At 45.8% G+C, this 19,830-nt stretch overlaps 1 protein-coding gene across 1 annotated transcript; it reads right to left on the bottom strand.

Moving 5' to 3' along the window:
* Positions 1–49: 49 nt before the first annotated feature.
* Positions 50–19,539, bottom strand: fmnl1b (formin-like 1b). The gene is made up of 26 exons (XM_053414232.1): positions 19,055–19,539; positions 14,949–15,032; positions 14,148–14,231; positions 13,930–14,003; positions 12,865–12,948; positions 12,607–12,750; positions 12,158–12,245; positions 11,864–11,940; positions 11,689–11,782; positions 10,237–10,311; positions 9,974–10,084; positions 9,486–9,635; positions 8,905–9,006; positions 8,534–8,771; positions 7,910–8,179; positions 7,493–7,617; positions 7,199–7,401; positions 6,887–7,121; positions 6,497–6,565; positions 5,836–5,916; positions 5,621–5,750; positions 3,128–3,291; positions 2,945–3,046; positions 2,281–2,373; positions 1,906–2,020; positions 50–479 (listed from the first exon to the last, which is right to left on the bottom strand). Exons 1-26 carry the CDS (start codon positions 19,211–19,213, stop codon positions 379–381), a joined length of 3,252 nt encoding a protein of 1,083 aa, XP_053270207.1. The 5' UTR covers positions 19,214–19,539; the 3' UTR covers positions 50–378.
* Positions 19,540–19,830: the final 291 nt, after the last annotated feature.

Here is a 19,830-nt window from a genome sequence, read left to right as displayed (position 1 = left end):
TAGTTTTCTGCTTCTCTCTCTTCATCATAAACAACTTCTCAAACTAGAAAACAGTATAAAATCCTTTATTTGTTGAAATGTTAAAGTATTAGTTCATCATTCTTACACTTTAGTATTAAAAATAATTTAAATCTCTTACAAATCTCCAATTTAATTTCTCATCTCTACTTCAGAAACCGATCATAATTCATATTTAATTTTAAATGAACCCAATTTTAAAATCATGTGGAGAATATTTGTATTTTTAAAAAGTTATAAAAATGATTCTTGAGTCAAAACTCGGCCTCTTCCTGGAGATGGTCTTCCTCAGCTGCTGGGACGTGTGTTGAGCTGCAGGTGATGAAGATGAAGACGAGGTGTCTGGTGTTGGACTCGTCCTCACAGGGAGATGTCTGAGGACACGTGCAGCTGCTGTCCTGGTTTCCACTTGGCGCTGCGCCGCCCGCCGTCCGCCCGCCGGTACGGCTGATTCCTCAGATCTGAGACCAGAGACACGAGATCATCAGGGACCAGGAAGCTCGGGTCTCATGTCTCTGAGGCTGTGATATCATTGTTGTGTCTTTAACAATATCATTAAATCCTTTACTTAAGAATAACATCTTTTAAACACAGGGCTTATACTCAGAGGTATTACAAATAACAATATGTATATAATTAAAAATAAATCTATATAAACGTACTGGGTGCCAATTAGAGTATAGACGCCCTTGTTGTGTACTTTAGTTTAAATAGTTTGTTTCTAGAGATAAATCTATAAAATCAAAGACTATTGGTTTCTTTTAATTTTCTGTTTGTCTTCCTCAGGTTAATAAAGTTTTATTTAGTTTAGTGACGACACAAATGCAGTTTGGATGTTTTGTTCAAGTTTCCATAAACTTGTGGCCATTTACTGTATTTTCTATTGTTCACATGTGACTTTTAATTTCCTGAAAGTTTACAGGAGCTCAGAGGTTTGATTTCAATCGGTGGAGAGTCACTAAGTATTTACTCAACTTAGATTTGACATCACTTGAGTATTTCAATCTACTTTACACTTGTACTTTTAATGACAATACATGTATTTAACATATAATTCATATAAACTCTGCTGGTTCTGATCCGTCTCATTTTAGATTATGTTTTCATTTCTAAACTGAACCAAACTCAAACCACCACAGCAGCAGCTGATCAGTTTGACTGGATCTTCTATAAATAACATCAGCTCCTTTCATCCACTTTTAAATCTCAGGTGAAAACTCAGCATCTAAAATATTCTTTCATTTCCCCGTTTGAGTGAAGTAAGACAATATCTGTGTTTATTATTACAGTTTGTTAAAAGGAGATTTAACCTGTTTTTAATCTGATCTACATCTGAAATCAAATCTCACATCCTGTGTATTATTCTCATCTTCGGCTTGAATGAACAGTTTCATGATTATAATCCCTCAGTCAGTCCCTCGGCCTCGGTCCCTGAACACAGACCCTGAAGCAGCGAGCGATTCAAGACGTCCCCTCGTCGCTGAAGACCGAGTCGCAGAAGAGGCGAGACGAGCGTTTGGCCGAGCGAGCCGTGAAGGGGACGGACTTTAGAGCTGAAGAGGAGGGGACCAGAAGAGGGACAAGGACAGGAGAGAAGCAAAGACAAGGACAAGTAAGAAACAAGTGGAAAGAGGAAACAAGAAGACTCAGGACAGGGTTAAGAAAAGTTAAAGTCACAAAGTCAGCTTCAGACTGTAACAAGTGGATCAGACGGGGAGCTGCTCTGAGACCAGAGACCCTGAAGACATCTGGAGACGGAGACTGGTTAAACATCAAGTGGTGAGTTAACAAGGAAGCGTCAGAGGTGATGAAGTGAACCAGTGAAGGTTTGAGGCAGAAAAACCAGCAGAGGAAACTCAGACTCATGTTCAGTGGTCGGAATCGAACCTGTGATGATGTCCTCGATGGCTCCGTCCTTCCCCTCCCTCACCAGCGGAGACACCTGCCTCCTCTTCAGCTCGGCTATCAAATCCATCTGTGGCAGCCGGGTCAGCGTGGAAACCTGAAACATCACACGTGGGTCAAGGTCAAAGGTCAAACAGATGTTTCATGGTTTCTTACGACCTGGATCTGATTTGGGTCGTTTGTGGTTTGATTAATAGTCGATTTATTATTGTTGTTATTTATTAAAGAGGATATTTGCTCCTGTTGTTTTTATTATTATTTTACACGTGTGAGTCCAGAGCAGCTCAGTCAAGGTGATTTTTATTTTCTATTTTAAAGTTGGAAAAACTGTGTTTTGAGAGGATTCTGAGTCGTCACCTTGTTCTCCATGACGTCAGGTTTACTGGGAGTCGACGGAGTTTCCCAGTTCAGGACCAGTTTCCTCTTCTGCTCGTTGTCCTGCTCCGCTTGCTGTCGGGGACAAAAACATGTCCAAGGTTTAATTCCCCAAATCCTGATGGAACTCAACTCTTCTGCTGGACGTCTCCAAAACTCCTCAAACTCAATAGACAATACAAAATAAATTCAAAATAAATATTTAAATCAGACACGGATCCTAATATTAAAATATATTGAGACAGTTGAGATAAATCTGAGCTTTATTTGGTTTTTAACATCAAGTAAAGAAAGTTGTTTGTTCCAGTTAATTAACTCTTTTAAAGATTTCTGTACTGGCCTTAAAACATTTATTTATTATTGATGCGGCTCAAATATTATCATGAAAATACGATGTGAGCAATTCTGAATGTGCCTTTTAAGCCTTAAATGTATTGTTTTATTATATTTTATCCTTTTGTGAGGCACTTTGTAGATTTGTAAAGTTGTTGAAAATCTCTACAAAAGTCAAAAACATTATTATATTATTATCAGCAGCTCACTGTGGCTGCGAGGACACAGTCAGAAACAGTAACATCTATTTCTCCTCTTTTCTTTTCTCTCAGTGAAGCAGCATCAGTTCATTTTCAATAGAGTCTCATCTGACCTTGTACGCTTTGATGAATCTGACAAACACTGGGAAGAACATGGAGGGAGGAGTTGTCTTGGAGTTTTCTCCAAAGTATTCCACTGCCGAGTCGTACACATCCTGAAAAACACACAAATCCCAGGGTTTGAACACACACATGGATCGTCCTGATCGATTTGATTCATTAAAGGTTAATTGAACCTGTGCAGTTCTCCCATCAGCCACCAGGGAGTCGAGCAGCTCGGTGTTGGTGCTGAGGAACGTCTTCAGGACCGGGTTCTGCTGCTCCAGAGAGAACTCGGCGGCGGTGGCCTCCATGCCGCGCTCCAGAGCTCGCACGTCCTGCAGGATGCTGGCCAGAGACACTGAGAGGAGAGCAGTGATCATTCAGGAGGCCAGAGACACTGAGAAGAGAGCAGTGATCATTCAGGAGGCCAGAGACACTGAGAAGAGAGCAGTGATCATTCAGGAGGCCAGAGACACTGAGAAGAGAGCAGGTCTCATCCAGGAGGCCAGAGACACTGAGAGGAGAGCTGGTCTCATTCAGGAGGCCAGAGACACTGAGAGGAGAGCTGGGATCGTTCAGGAGGCCAGAGACACTGAGAGGAGAGCAGTGATCATTCAGGAGCTCAGAGACACTGAGAGGAGAGCTGGTCTCATTCAGGAGGCCAGAGACACTGAGAGGAGAGCTGGTCTCATTCAGGAGGCCAGAGACACTGAGAAGAGAGCAGTGATCATTCAGGAGGCCAGAGACACTGAGAAGAGAGCAGTGATCATTCAGGAGCTCAGAGACACTGAGAGGAGAGCTGGTCTCATTCAGGAGGCCAGAGACACTGAGAGGAGAGCTGGTCTCATTCAGGAGGCCAGAGACACTGAGAGGAGAGCTGGTCTCATTCAGGAGGCCAGAGACACTGAGAGGAGAGCTGTTATCATTCAGGAGGCCAGAGACACTGAGAGGAGAGCTGGTCTCATTCAGGAGGCCAGAGACACTGAGAGGAGAGCTGGTCTCATTCAGGAGGCCAGAGACACTGAGAGGAGAGCAGGTATCATTCAGGAGGCCAGAGACACTGAGAGGAGAGCTGGTCTCATTCAGGAGGCCAGAGACACTGAGAGGAGAGCAGGTATCATTCAGGAGGCCAGAGACACTGAGAGGAGAGCTGGTCTCATTCAGGAGGCCAGAGACACTGAGAGGAGAGCTGGTCTCATTCAGGAGGCCAGAGACACTGAGAGGAGAGCTGGTCTCATTCAGGAGGCCAGAGACACTGAGAGGAGAGCAGTGATCATTCAGGAGGCCAGAGACACTGAGAGGAGAGCTGTTATCATTCAGGAGGCCAGAGACACTGAGAGGAGAGCAGTGATCATTCAGGAGGCCAGAGACACTGAGAGGAGAGCTGGTCTCATTCAGGAGGCCAGAGACACTGAGAGGAGAGCAGGTCTCATTCAGGAGGCCAGAGACACTGAGAGGAGAGCAGGTATCATTCAGGAGGCCAGAGACACTGAGAGGAGAGCTGGTCTCATTCAGGAGGCCAGAGACACTGAGAGGAGAGCTGGTCTCATTCAGGAGGCCAGAGACACTGAGAGGAGAGCTGGTCTCATTCAGGAGGCCAGAGACACTGAGAGGAGAGCAGTGATCATTCAGGAGGCCAGAGACACTGAGAGGAGAGCAGGTCTCATTCAGGAGGCCAGAGACACTGAGAGGAGAGCAGGTCTCATTCAGGAGGCCAGAGACACTGAGAGGAGAGCTGGTATCATTCAGGAGGCCAGAGACACTGAGAGGAGAGCTGGTATCATTCAGGAGGCCAGAGACACTGAGAGGAGAGCTGGTCTCATTCAGGAGGCCAGAGACACTGAGAGGAGAGCAGGTCTCATCCAGGAGGCCAGAGACACTGAGAGGAGAGCTGGTCTCATTCAGGAGGCCAGAGACACTGAGAGGAGAGCTGGTCTCATTCAGGAGGCCAGAGACACTGAGAGGAGAGCTGGTCTCATTCAGGAGGCCAGAGACACTGAGAAGAGAGCAGTGATCATTCAGGAGGCCAGAGACACTGAGAGGAGAGCTGGTATCATTCAGGAGGCCAGAGACACTGAGAGGAGAGCTGGTCTCATTCAGGAGGCCAGAGACACTGAGAAGAGAGCTGGTCTCATTCAGGAGGCCAGAGACACTGAGAGGAGAGCTGGTATCATTCAGGAGGCCAGAGACACTGAGAGGAGAGCTGGTATCATTCAGGAGGCCAGAGACACTGAGAAGAGAGCTGTGATCATTCAGGAGGCCAGAGACACTGAGAGGAGAGCTGGTATCATTCAGGAGGCCAGAGACACTGAGAAGAGAGCTGTGATCATTCAGGAGGCCAGAGACACTGAGAGGAGAGCTGGTCTCATTCAGGAGGCCAGAGACACTGAGAGGAGAGCAGTGATCATTCAGGAGACCGGCTTCCATCTAACACCCCCCTCATGGGAGGAGCGCTCATTAGATTATAAAGTATTACTGCTGACTTAAAGGTCGGGGGGAGATAACAACAGTGCTGCTGTTCAAACTCCTTCTTAAAGAGCACGTCTGACACTCGGCCTCTGAGAGCTGAGAGGGGATCAGTGAATAATTGGACCAGAAATACATCAGGGAGGTTTCCCTCACGTTCACTATTCAAACCACTGCTTCCCAGTTTGAGTTCATGTGTGTGGAGGTGAGAGAGAACGAACCCATGGAGGCTTTGTCCAGGAAGTGCAGCTCCGAGTAGAAGCTCTGGACTTCTGGGTATTTCTCCTGGATGATGCTGACGATGAAGTGCAGCAGCGTCTGTTTGCGGTCGGTGGATTTCGTTTCCAACAACTGGGAACAACCAGAACAGATTCAAATATCAGAATTATCTATAGAAGGTGAAGTGAGTCCTTCACACTCCAGATGTTTGACTCACCAGGTCGAGGCTCTGCAGCCGGAAGCCGTACGCCGCTCCTCGCTTGCTGCTGTTCATGTAGTTTCCAAACGCTAGGACCACCTGCAACAGGAAACAGGAAGTGACTGTGTCATTGTGCTTAATGCTCATAACCATAGATATATATATAAAGGCTAGATGTCTTGGCTAACGGAGTCGAACGTCCACACATGGCGGCCATCTTGTCACAGGCAGCTCGCTCACCCGTAACATTGTGTTGTAGTGGTACGTACTTTTTAAAGAACCATAACTTGCTCAATTTTCCACAGATTTTTAAACGGTTTGGTTTGTTATAAACGTCAGAGATGTAGTTATGACACTGCATACTTATGAATAATTATGTTATTTTCAAAAAAATAGAATAATGTTCTATATAGGTACAAGATTTCCCTTTACAAATATACATCAAGAATTATTTTATTTTATTTTATTTAAAAGTAAATGTTCCACTACCAACACAATGTTATGGGTGGGTGAGCAACCTGTGGCAAGATGGCCGCCATGTGCGGACGTTCGACTCCGTTGGCCGGCAACACGGACGAGACATCTAGCCTTTACATATATATCTATGCTCATAACTGACTGAGAAACATGGTCATAAGCTTCATATGTTTTATTATCGTGAAAACAGAACGAGTCTCACCTCCAGGATCTTCTTCAGTTTGCCGGAGGATTTGATCGACATCGAGGCGGCGATGACGGCGTCGAGTTGCTGAGAGAAGATGACTTCATAACTCAGTGAAATTTAAAAACACACACGTCATAGAAATATCTTTAGTTTCAGTTTGATTATACTTTCTCAGATATATTTTCTCTGATGTCCATCTTGAACAAATGTCCATAAAACAGCTTAGAAATCATAGATGAAGGATTTCTACTTTTTCTACAATCTGTAAATCCATGGAGCACGATGATCATCACATATTTAGTGTTTGTATATGTGATAATCATCATATTCTGACTTTAGAACCTTTGACCCGACTGGTTTCCATCTTGCTGCACAGTTCCAGTCGCACACTGATCTTCTACTCACGGGCTGGATCAGCTGGACGCTCTCCGGGAAGTTGCCCATGAAGGTGAGCGCTCTGATTCGCTGGCAGAGCCGCGGGATCTTGCTGAAGCGCACCATGAAGCGGTCCTCCTCGCTGAGCTCGTCCAGGGGCCTGCCCTCACACTCGTGGTTGTGGATGAGCCTCATCTCGTACTCCGAGGGGATGAAGCGCTCCAGCAGCTCCAGGAAGTCCAGACTCAGAGCTCGCTGGTTGTACCTGAGGGGACGGATGTAAAGTCTCTTACTGCTTCTTCAGGTGTAAAGTAGAAAGTGACTCCAGGGTTTTGAGCTCACGTCTCGATGGCGCAGCAGATGTCGGACGCAGCCATGCCCTCCTTCCTCAGGGTGATGGCCAGGTTCTTGGCCCGGTTGGGCTCCATCAGAGACACTTTGCTCTGGGTCTTATGAGCCAGCTTCATCTTGAGGGTCCCCGGGGCCACGGGGGCCGACTGGGCCTTGGTCTTAAACTGCTCCTCGAAGGCGGCCATGTTGAGCTCCTGAGGGAACAGTTACAATCCAGATATCATATTAGATTTCATTATGTGGTTCCCAGAAGAAGACGAGTCTGTAGAAGAGAAGTGATGGAACCTCGAGGACGTGTTCGTCGTCCAGCTCGTTGAAGATGGTTCCTGACACCTGGTTGGATTTCAGCGCCTGCCAGTTCAACAGCGGAAGACGATATTTGGTCTGAATCGGTTTCTTTGGTTTACAACCTAAACAGAGGAGGAAAGAAATTTAGATTTCATTTTATTATTTTATCTTTAGGCCATATTAAATCAAACTTTGTTTGAAAGACAAAAACTTTAGCGTTTGAAAGGTTTTCTGATGATTAAAAATTCTCATTATAAACGTCAGAAATACACACTGATGATTTTAAATTGTCAACATGCACAAAAGTACACAAAATACAACAACACACTGCCAAACTTCACCTTCACTTGTTTTTACTGCTTATAAGAGTGAAAAATAAAACCACAACCTTCTGTGAGTCTGACGTAGACTCACCTGAGCTCCCATCAGCCCCTGAGTGCTGGGTCGTACCACCTCCAGGGGGCAGCAGAGGAGGAGGTGGAGCTACAGGTGGTGGAGGGGGAGGAGGGGGAGGAGGGGGAGGAGGAGGGGCTACAGGAGTAGGAGGAGGAGCTCTGGTGGTGCTCGGAGGTGGTGGGGGAGGAGGTGGAGGTGGTGGAGGTGATTTTTCAACCTGAGGTAGACATGGTGGAGGGTCGGAGGAGGTGGGCGTGGCCTCCTCATCTGTACCTGCTTCTTCTTCAGCTGTCGAGGAAACAGAAGCATCGAACGTCAATCAAATCTCTCTCAGCCGAGCTAAGCTGCAGGATTTATAACCTGTACTACATCCAGCCAGCAGGGGGCGATAGAGACACTGTCATGTGATTCATCTTTATTTAAAGTTGATCATTTTAACGTTAGTCCACTGTGGTTTCCTCTTGCAGGCTTGAAAAGGGAAACTGGAAGTGGAGCAATCTGCAACGTCACCACTAGATGTCACCAGATCCTACAAACTGAACCTTTAAACTTAGCTGACCTGATTTTTTTTATCTGTCTAAACAGTTAAAAAACCCTCTTATTGTTTCTTATAAAAAAAAATTATTCTTGATCAGCTCTGACCTGTCTGAGCCTCGTCCCGGATGACAGGGACCACCTGGAGCTCCAGGTGTCCGGACCCGGAGCGCTCCATCCGGACCAGCCCCTGCTCCACCAGAGCTTGAACTTTGACCTCCAGCTCCCTCAGGGCCTGGGTGGCCCGCTCCCTGTCCCTCTCTCGCTCCCTGTCGCTCTCCCGCTGCAGCTCGCTCTCTCGCTGCTGCAGCAGATTCACCTGAGAGCTCGACTCCCGGAGACTCTCCTGAGACACGAGCAGGGAACATCAGTCAATCATCAATGTTTAACTTTATAACTGAAACCAGGTTGTTCTGAACTCAGTTTTTCCTTTAAAGAGACTCGTGGAGGAGAATATTAAATATAGATATAAACTTTACCTTCAGCAGCTCCACATCTTTGGTCGTCTGAATGAGTTTTTTCTCAAACTCTGAATCTTTCTCCATCGTCTCCCTCTCGTTCTCCTGGAGTCGGCAGCTCAGCTGAGAAACAACACAACCATCATTTAGTGAGAGTGTGAAATACACACAGCACGTTTGTGTTCACGGCTCAGTTGTGTGTCTACAGTCAAATCCTCTGCCACTAAAAACCCTGATTATAACAAACTGAAAATAAGGTTTTAGACAAATTCTACTTGTTAAAGCAGCAGATGTCAGAATGAGGTAAAGAGAACATGTGAAATTATTTAAATGATTGCTCAAGGGTGTAAACTGTATTTGTGAATTATGTATAAGGAGATTTTTAAATAAACATACACATACTGACATATTCTCTTATAAGTATATAAGCAGCCTCAGCTGGGAGGTTATTGAGATTCACTTTCTACAAACATTGCACATCTGGATTTTCTCAGTTAATCTCGTTCTTCCTGATCATCTGGACTCTGTGTGTGTGTCTGTGTGTGTCAGTTTCATCCATGAGATGGTTGTTGTATCCGTGACTCAGTGAAGTGAGTCTCCACCTGTGTGTTGTGTTCCTGCAGCTCCTCCATGTGTTCCAGCAGAGCGTTCTTCGCCTCCGCATCCTCCAGCAGAGCTGCCACGTCAAACACGTTGTCCAGGTACGCCTGGATCTGCACCAGCAGCCGGTCGCTCTCTGTGAACTTCAACCTCTACACACACACACACACACACACACATACATCCACAATATTACAACAATCACATCAGTATAAAGCTGGTTGTGGCCAGAACAAAATGGATGTAAGCCTAAAGTTGCCCATGTGTAAGATACCAAATAATGTGACTCAAATGTCCCAAAACAAATGTGGTCTTCTCTGGTCAACATGCGGTGCTCTAGTTAAGGTGTAATTGGGATGTGAACCCATGTGATAGATAATGAATTAGCCCCAAAAAGCACAAAACTAACTCGGGCCACCTTGAGTCACAGAAGAGTCCGAGTCTAAATCACACATCCACACTTCAGAGTGCAGCTTCAGGAGGAACTTGCCTCCAGGTAATCGTCCAGCTCGTGTCGAGTGAACTCGTACTGGAGGTAAACTCTGAAGTTCATGTTCTCCACTGAGTGAACCACGATGTTGATGAACTGCATGCACGCCACCTGGTGGAGACACAGAGGAACTGCTGTTAGTGATGGTTCAGTCATTTATTCATTTATTTAAAAAGTTTCATGACTGTGTCTCTCAAGTTTCTCTGACTGTGAAATTGACTGAGGAGTAAATTCAACTTTTATACACACAGTCGCAGTTTTACCATGAAGTCGATGTTGTTGTCTTCACTGTGGAAAAACTCCATGAGCTTCTCGAACCTGCTTCTCTCTGCACACACCTGAAACCAGCAAGTACAACATCATCATCTGTGTGTGTATCCTGAAGTCACACCATCACACAACGACTGTTCACAGATTAATGGTGGTTAAATTCTCTCTCTCTCTCTCTCTCTCTCTCTCTCTCTCTCTTTTTTAACGATCAGTCCTCTGCAGTGCCCCCCCCCCCGCGCTCATGTCTGTTACATAATGCAGCAGCACCCGGGCAGCGTGCACGGCCCTGAACAACCACCCACGTCCTGCTGCTGCTGCTGGGGGACACATGACCCAGCTCCTGGCCCCGAGCCCACCTCCCTCTCTCTCCCTCTCTCCATCGCTCCCCACTGTCTCCCAGTGTCTCTCGCCCACTCCTCTCGGCCTCCGGCCCCCCGGCTGTGACACTGGAGTCCGGCTGTGGGACCTGAAGCTGCTCTGATCACCAGACGACCGGAGGGAGCTGCCAGACGAAGTGGTTTTTACAAACATATTATCTTCCTGTTTCTCACTTTATTAGAAGATTAATCTTTACAGACGTCAGGTGACGGTTCAATCATCAAACCTTAAATCTGCTTTAACACCATCAGCTCACAGATCTTTAAAATGGCCTCTAGAGCAGAACACCAGTTGTTGAAGTATTTCATTAAGTCCCTTGTGAGGTAAATATATATAAAATACTGAAAATTATAGCTTTCTAAATCAGTTTTACATTATTTCATGGTCTTGTCTGAAACGTCCCAAACTGTTGACTCCACGTCAGAGTCGGTCCTGAAGGTCCAAGCAGGTTGGATCCACTAGGTGGCGCAATGAGCCAAGTTCAACCTTTTAATGTAGATTTATTTAATGAATGTGAAAATAAAAGTGTTTTAAATAACAACATTAATATGTTTCATTAAAGAATCAGACATAATCTTGTTTACGCATTGAAGAGTTCAGTCTCTAAAGTGTTTCAGTCTCAGTCCGGATCAGATGAAGCTTCAGTGACGTGAACTAAAAATAGAAACTGAGTTCAGGTTGTTTCTGTCGCAGCAGGAGGCGACAGGCCGGAGACAGCTGCTTCTCCCTGAGGCAAAGATGAGAGGGAGGTCAGAGGCCACAAGACAAGTGTTCCACATATTCACGCCTCGTCAGACGCTTTTATCTGGAGGTGGAACAACTGCACACAGCAGCTGAGGGAGGAGGAGGAGGAGGAGGAGGAGGAGGAGGAGGAGGAGGAGGAGGAGGAGGAGGAGGAGGAAGGTCTGGGGTTCCCCTGTTAACCCGTGTTAAACCCTGGTATGTGACTGTTACACTAACAGCAGCTCTGTGTTAAGAATAAGAGCAGTTTAAAAGTGAGTCGTCCTTGTTGGTCACATTAATATCATTTTAAAATGATATTAATCGAGTGTCTTTGATCCTCGTACCTCTTTGAAGTTGTCGAAGGCCGAGAGGATGATGTCATGACCTCCTCTGACCAGACACACGGCGGCGAGCAGCTCCAGCACCAGAGCCTTCGTCCTGAGGAGGAGGAGCACTCGTCTTCATCACTCATTCTCTGTGTTTGAATTAATTCACTTACACGTGTTGGGTTTTATTTACCGTGGGTTCCTGTTGTTGAGGCTCAGTGTGACCTCATTGACACAGCTGGGATGTTTCATCACCAGGTTGAACCCAGACTGACACACAGACACACACACACACACACACACACAAACACACACAAACACACACACACGTCACAAACACATCGTTTCAGTCACGTACAACTTATAATTTCCTTTTGTTTCTTTTATCTTTTAGTTTTCTCTCTCTCTGGCAGGAATCGGCCTCTGAACCTTCCTGTCACACGGGTAGAGACACTTCTCTGCGTTCTGATTGGCTGGTTTCAAATACCTGATAGTTCATGATGGCACGTAAACACATGATGCAGAGGTGAACGTCGTCTTTCTGGCTCACGACCCGCGAGCTCCTCACCACCTTCCTGTTTTGGAGAGAGTTGAATCTGCAGGTGAGAGACGTTGTGTTACCTGAGCTGTCGTCACACACACACACACTTCTACACACGTACATTCATATAGAGATAACAACAGTTCATGGTTCCACTGTGAAACCTGCTGTGGTGCAGAGGTGGCAGCTGGGAGTCGTTTATCTAATAACAGGTTCCAGTGTGTCTGACACATTTCTCACATTCACACTCTGACACACAGACGTGTTCACAGCGAGGAGGAATGTAGCTGCCGATCAGAAAGATGAGGACATGTCTGAAGACACGTCAACAACACTTCTCGTGTGGATCATGAACAGGGACTCGTCCCCTCGTCCCTGACGTCCGTCCTCCTCACCTGGCAGTGAAGGTCTTGCTGGTTTTGGTCGAGCTGTGGGACGGAGAGCTGCTGGCACTTCTGCTCACGTCCTCCAAAGATCTGTCCAAACTTTTAGTTTTATCTGAGGGCAGAGAGCCGCCGTCCAAACAGTCTGCGTCCAACCTGAGAAGAGTCACAGAGGAGTCCGAGTTTACTCATTAAAAAACAAACTGATGTTTTGTTGTTGTTTATTTGACGCAGATACACGACAGTCGCAGTAAATGAGACGATACCTACGTGACAGCGCTGTGAGCGTGAGACAGATAATCCACCAGGACGTCCAGGCCTCGGTTCTCCTCGTTCAGGAACTCCTGAGCCCAGCTGATGAAAAACAACAAACTTATACTAAACTAAATGTCAAGTACCACATGTGTGTGTGTGTATTTGTACATAATAATTTACAATAACAACAATCCATAGAGAAATATTCACCAAACTCTGTGTGAATGTGACCTTTGAGTTTATCTCCAGATGATTCACTTTTGGAGCTGATTGGTCAAAGGTCAAAGGTCAAATATGGTGAGATTTGTCATCATATAAATGAAATTATAATATTTCAATAGAGAAACTCAGCATCACCTGATTTAGGTAAATAGTTAGAGATATGATTTAAATGTTTAGGTTTTGGCTTTATACAATTTAATCTTTAATTTAACATCTAAATCGTTTTGTCCCACTCAGAGGAATGTGATGAAGACTCACACTGAGGCATGTGATGAAGACTCACACTGAGGCATATGATGAAGACTCACACAGAAGCATGTGATCAAGACTCACACTGAGGCATATGATGAAGACTCACACAGTAGAATGTGATGAAGACTCACACAGAAGCATGTGATCAAGACTCACACAGTAGAATGTGATGAAGACTCACACAGTAGAATGTGATGAAGACTCACACAGTAGAATGTGATCAAGACTCACACAGTAGAATGTGATGAAGACTCACACAGTAGAATGTGATGAAGACTCACACAGTAGAATGTGATGAAGACTCACACAGTAGAATGTGATGAAGACTCACACAGAAGAATGTGATGAAGACTCACACAGTAGAATGTGATGAAGACTCACACAGTAGAATGTGATGAAGACTCACACAGTAGAATGTGATGAAGACTCACACAGTATAATGTGATGAAGACTCACACAGTAGAATGTGATGAAGACTCACACAGAAGAATGTGATGAAGACTCACACAGAAGCATGTGATGAAGACTCACACAGAAGCACGTGATGAAGACTCACACAGGAGAATGTGATGAAGACTCACACAGAAGCATGTGATGAAGACTCACCCGATGTGATTGGTCCTGAGGGAGATCTCCAGCTCTCTGAGGATCTGCGTTGATTCCTGGACTCGTCTCTTAAACTGACAGAAACAAGTGAGGAGGTCAAAGGTCAATGAATTAAAGGTCTTTATTAGTGGGACTTATAAAAGATGAAAAGATATAAAAAATATAACAGATTTCAGGAAGTGACATCACAGCTCATTATCATAATAAGCAGTTCTTACCTTTCGACCGCCGCCTCCATGATCTAGGAAACTCTTCAGCTTGTCCAGGTACGCAGACGGGGGATTCTTCACCTGGAAGCGCTCCTGCACACACACAGACACACACACACACACACACACAGCTCTCAATACCCTTGCTGTGCTGCAGTGGAGGTCGGGGTGGGGGGGGCTCTGGGGTTTGATGACACAGCGTCTCCTGTGGGTTTTATCTTCACATCTGAACTGAGGCTCGTTTTAAAACATTAATTTCATCAGGTTTTAAAAATTGAACTGTGAAAGTTCACAAAGATCAAAGTGATATTCTTTCTGGTTTATATTTGGTTTGATGATGATTCTCTGTTTGAGCCACTGGGACGTTTTCCTCTGTCACTCTCCATCTTGTTATGAACCTACCTGTGGTTGCTATGGTGGCTATGCATTATTGATGAACCTCCTCGTGTTTGTGTGTGTGTGTGTGTGTGTGTGTGTGTGTGTGTGTGTGTGTGTGTGTCGGGATGTTTATCGATCGACCTACACTGGTTATGAATCTATATTCAACCCTCTGCAGCTGTTTTAACTTGAATCAACTTGATTTCTGTGAGTTCATTGGTTCAGTGACTGTGAACGTGGAGAATGATGAACTGAGATCAGTTAAAAAGACTCAGAGGTTATTAAAAACCAGAGTTCATCTCCAATATTCAGCAGGAAACTTTAAAAATATGAAGAATTCTGAACAGAGTTTGGTGGATTAGTTACAGCAGCAGCTCTTCAGGTTCAGGAAGCAGAGGATCATGGGTAATACTGCTGCAGGGGGAAACCCACCTGGTCACAGATCAGATCCCACTTCTTCTCGTGGTCGTACTGACTGAGGATCTTCACTTTGTCCGGAGGCAGATTCATCGTGTTCTGGAAGAAGAAACAGAAACAGATTAATAAACAGATTCTTCTTCCTGAAGGTCGAGTGAGAAGCTGCTGAAACAAACACTGATGATCGATGGAGGTCATTTACAAATCCAGCTGAAGTCATGCAGCTCTGCTCACGTGATTTTCAGTCATCACGTGTAGGAAACGTGGCTCCGGTGAGACGCTAGCTGCTCCACTGGTGATATGTAAATCTTAGTGCTTCGGACTTTGAGCTTTTTAACTTTGTAGAACTTTTACAATCACACAAAACCTTTTAGTTCCAGTAGAGTAAAGAGACACTGAATCACATCATGTCTCCTTTAATATCACGATTTATCCAGAAGAACATGATCCAGAGACAAACTGGTTTCTCTTAAACTGTTTATGTGGAAGACAACTTAGTTTATATAGACAAACACACACACACACACCCACACACCACTGACGTCACAGCCGATAATCCACTGGTGTCCCATTATTAAACACATTCCAGCACAGCGACACACACACATCAGCTGTACTAATTATAACACACACACGATGCAGGGCCTCTCGACCGGAGACACACACTCAGCTGCTGTAAAGCTTCATGTCCTCCTCGTGTCTCATGTGTCTCGTCCTCAGACGTGTTGTCTCACCTCCGGCCTCAGATGAGACACTTTTCAGTTTTCTTCTTCTACTGTGTGACGCTGTCATTGTTGTTAAAGTGACTCAATCCACAGATGAAGCAGCTGATGAACCTCTTCCTCACTGGTTTAAAGCCGAGGTCGTGCTCACTCCAGTGTCGATCAGGGAACCAGAGCAAACAGCAGAATGAATCAATGCTCTGCTCCACATGTGAATCTGATAAATCAGCCGCTGGATCAATAAGAGCTGTTTTCATTTGGACGACTGAAAAGAGGGAAACAACGAGGCTGGATGATGAAGATGAGGATGATGAAGCTCTCGTTGGTTCATTAGTTTATTAAAGGCTGACCGACAAACATCATTTACATTTAAGCTAAAGTTTAACCACAGATTCTTCCAGGATTTGTTTTTCTCTGCTCATCCCCCCCGAGGCCCAACTCTCCTGTGAGTCCAATCCTCATTTACATGTCCTTTACATAAGGGTTGGGAAATGAGATCCTGCAACATATTTATATGTCGGACAATATATTAGTATCAGAGTTTAAAAAGCTGTTACATCAGAACGAGCCTCAGCCTTAACAAACACATAGTGACTCCTCTTGTTTCTGAAAACTCACTTCACAAGTCTACAGATGTACATTTACTATCCACCCACTGCTGCACTGCCTGCTGGGAAATATGCAAATATGCAAAGTGTTATGTAAAACACAGGAGGAGAAAAGTGTGCACGTGCACTAGAACCCAACGTGCACACGTTTCTGTTTGTGCTTCTGCTTTGACTTCAGTTCGATGAAGCTGCATGAATGAAGCATCAGAGAACCCCCCCCCCCCCCCCCCCATGGTTTGGATTTGCTTATTAATCTCACACACAAATACTGAGCGCTCACATGCAAACGAAGCTGCCATGCACACACACACACAGACACACACACAGACACACACTTCAGAGGCAGCTCCACGCTTTGAGTCTCTGTGACTTCCAGTTCCTCGTTTGTATGCAGACACAGTCTCTGCTGCACTTAACTCAGGAGATCTGCTTCATCAGCAGAAGATGTGGGGGCGGATGGATGAGGGGAGGGGTGAGAGGAGGGGGGGGGGGGTCTATATTTGGTGTCAAACAAACAGTGATGCAGCAAATCTGCTTTTAAAGCAGCAGAAAGCTGCAGAGCGCCGTGAAGGAAGGTGTGTGTGAGATTCTTTCTTTAGATCAATGATCAGAACACATCTGTGATATTTACACAGATCTCCCTCTAAATTCTAAATATGGCCTTCGAATTTAGATTTTTCCAACCTCATAGTTTCACTGATTCACTGCAGAAGTCGGAGTCACTTCAATGATCTTCTCTGAACACAGAGATCAGCTGAAGAGCTTCTTCTCTGACAGAGAAACCCATCATCTCCTGAGCAGAGGTGATTAGAGCTGCTGCCCGAGAAGAAGCTTTAATTCTGTCTCACATCGACCGAGCTGCCTGAAGGGGGGGGGGGGCTCGTCCATCAGGACCTGATCTCTGTCCCCCTGCAGGAGGCTGCAGCTGGAACTCACTCACTGACAAGCAGCTCCGTCTCTCAGCTCACTCATCATCTCCTCCCGCAGGCGGCTGATGAAGGAATGTGGTTCATCCGACAGGAAGTCGTCCGGTCGCATAGTGAACGTGTCTCTGAGGTGAGGACACGTCGGTCCCTGTCCTCAGGGGACAAACAGCCGCTCAGTGGAGGAAGTCACGAGGAGGAAATCGAGTTAGAGTCGAGGAACGCTGTCCATCGAAGAACGTGGAGATGGTTTAGATTACAATGAAACCTCAGTAAATAAAGATCGATGACATGTCAGCTCCCAGTGGTGAAGCCAGAGCGTGTCAATCGCCCCCTGGTGGCTGGCTGCAGTATAGCTCATAACATTTTAATACGACTTCACGTTCTTATGGTGCGTGCACAACTAAGCGAGTTCTTTCCCGGTGGATTTTCTAGCCGACACAGCCTGAGAATATTTCCCAGTTCTCCTGAGTTTCAGTCTCAGCGCTGATTAACTTTCACAACTTCACGTCAACGACTTTGTTTTAATCTCAACAATTAAAGTTGAGACGATTGGAGCTTGAAGGACTTGTTTTGTGTGGACAGTGATTTTGCATTTGAGCCAAAGGACCCTACACAAAGTCAAGTGTCCACACTCTGCTGTTGTTCTCCTCTAACGAGTAAAACAATGAAATCTAACAGAGTTTCTGTGATTTCAAGCTGCAGAACCAGTTCATGCTCAGCTGGTATCAGAAGGTAAACAGGTCTGACTTCACTGCTGCAGCGAGCGGCCGCTCTGAGCCTAATGCTGCAGTAAGCCTCAGAATAAAGGAGCTCTATGTATCTTTCCACAGTGGCTTTGTGTACCTGGCACCGCGATAAGCTCGTCCACAGCAACGTGCACATTTACACATTTTCTGAATTCTTTGCTTCTTTGTGCTGTTTTTGTCTCCGGTGTCTTTTTTTCTTCTTTGTGAAAGTCACCAACATCATCATCATCAACATCTTCATCCCCCTCATCCTCATCATCATCATCAGAATCAATATCATCACCAAGTTCATCATCTTCATCCCCCTTATCCTCACCAACATAATCATCATCATCTTCATCCCCCTCATCCTCATCATCATCATCAGAATCAATATCATCACCAACATCATCATCTTCATCCCCCTTATCCTCACCAACATCATCATCATCTTCATCCCCCTCATCATCAGAAACAATATCATCATCATCATCATGCTCATCTTCATCCCCCTCATCCTCATCATCAGTATCAATATCATCATCACCAACATCATCATCATCATCATCATCACCAACATCATCATCCTCTTCATCCCCCTCATCCTCATCAGTATCATCATCATCCTCATCTTCATCCCCCTCATCCTCATCATCAGTATCAATATCATCACCAACATCATCATCACCAACATCATCATCCTCATCTTCATCCCCCTCATCCTCATCCTCATCATCAATATCATCATCATCATCATCATCATCACCAACATCATCATCATCATCATCATCATCATCACCAACATCATCATCCTCATCTTCATCCCCCTCATCCTCATCATCAGTATCAATATCATCCTCATCCTCATCTTCATTAGTATCAATATCAGTATCAGTATCATTATCATCATCTTCATCGCCACCATCATCCTCATCAACAGTATCAGTAACATTATCCTAATCACAACCATCACCCTCATCTTCCTCCTCCTCCTCCTCATAATCCTAATCTTCATCATCAGTATCATCCTCATCATTCTCATCACCTTCCTCCTCATAATCATCACCATCAACACCACTATCATCATCATTCTAATCACCCTCCTCCTCCTCCTCCTCCTCCTCCTCCTCCTCCTCTCACCAGCACTGCACTGAACCGCTCCTCCAGCTCGTCCTCAGGAGGCATCGGGAGCTTCAGCCCCGCAGTTTGCTTCTGGGGCCCCGTGGAGCCCTGAGGGGCCGCCGCCGGCTTCGCCTCCTTCTGGAGAGGAACCTCCATGCTTCCTGCTGCGTTGCCCATGACTGTAGATCCAACAGGTCCAGGAAACTCGCGCACATGAACAAACACCTGCTCTTAAACAAAGTGTGTGAGCTTCTGTAAATAAATAAACAGGCTGCTTCCTGTTGTTTAAAGTTCAGTTAGAGGCTCTGCGGCTCTGGACTGTGGCCCTTCCTCATGTCCATGCACTCTGTCCATGTGTCCATGTTGTCCAGCAGACATGAAGCTCAGCTCGGAGACAGACCCGGAGCCCGGTGCATTATGAAATCCTAGAATCAGGGAAAGGGGATATCCTGAGGAGTGACGGACAGAGTGACAGCTGAACGAGTGAGGGGGGGGGGGGGGGGGGGGGGGTCACGGGCCGAGGCTGCAACAAGGAAAGAAGAGAAATGAAAAGAAGTGTCTCTCCTGCTTCTGTCTGTCTGCACAGGTGAGGCTAAATAAAAACAAAACTCTGGAGGAAACTGCTCCCAGATCTGCAGAGCTCTCAGGGGCAGAGGCTCCGCTGCAGGTTCATCTGTGGAGGTCGTCCATGTGCTGGTGCATGCTGGGAGTCTGTGGATCCTTGATCTCCAGATTCACAGGAAACAGATAAAGACGAGGTCGAGCTCCTGCGGGACGCTGCTCAGTCTCAGAGA

This window comes from Pleuronectes platessa, chromosome 21 (assembly GCF_947347685.1).
Source record: "Pleuronectes platessa chromosome 21, fPlePla1.1, whole genome shotgun sequence".
NCBI lineage: Eukaryota > Metazoa > Chordata > Actinopteri > Pleuronectiformes > Pleuronectidae > Pleuronectes > Pleuronectes platessa.
This window is presented reverse-complemented; position numbering and strand designations above follow the sequence as displayed.

Bases quoted from the DNA above. Each gene is read 5' to 3' on its own strand.
- fmnl1b (XM_053414232.1), bottom strand. From the start codon at position 19,213: ATGGGCAACGCAGCAGGAAGCATGGAGGTTCCTCTCCAGAAGGAGGCG. The intron at 10,312-11,688 runs GTACGAGGATCA...TGCTGGTTTCAG, and splicing joins CCTTCGACAACTTCAAAGAG to GTGTGTGCAGAGAGAAGCAG. The intron at 2,374-2,944 runs GTCAGATGAGAC...TGTCCCCGACAG, and splicing joins GATTCATCAAAGCGTACAAG to CAAGCGGAGCAGGACAACGA.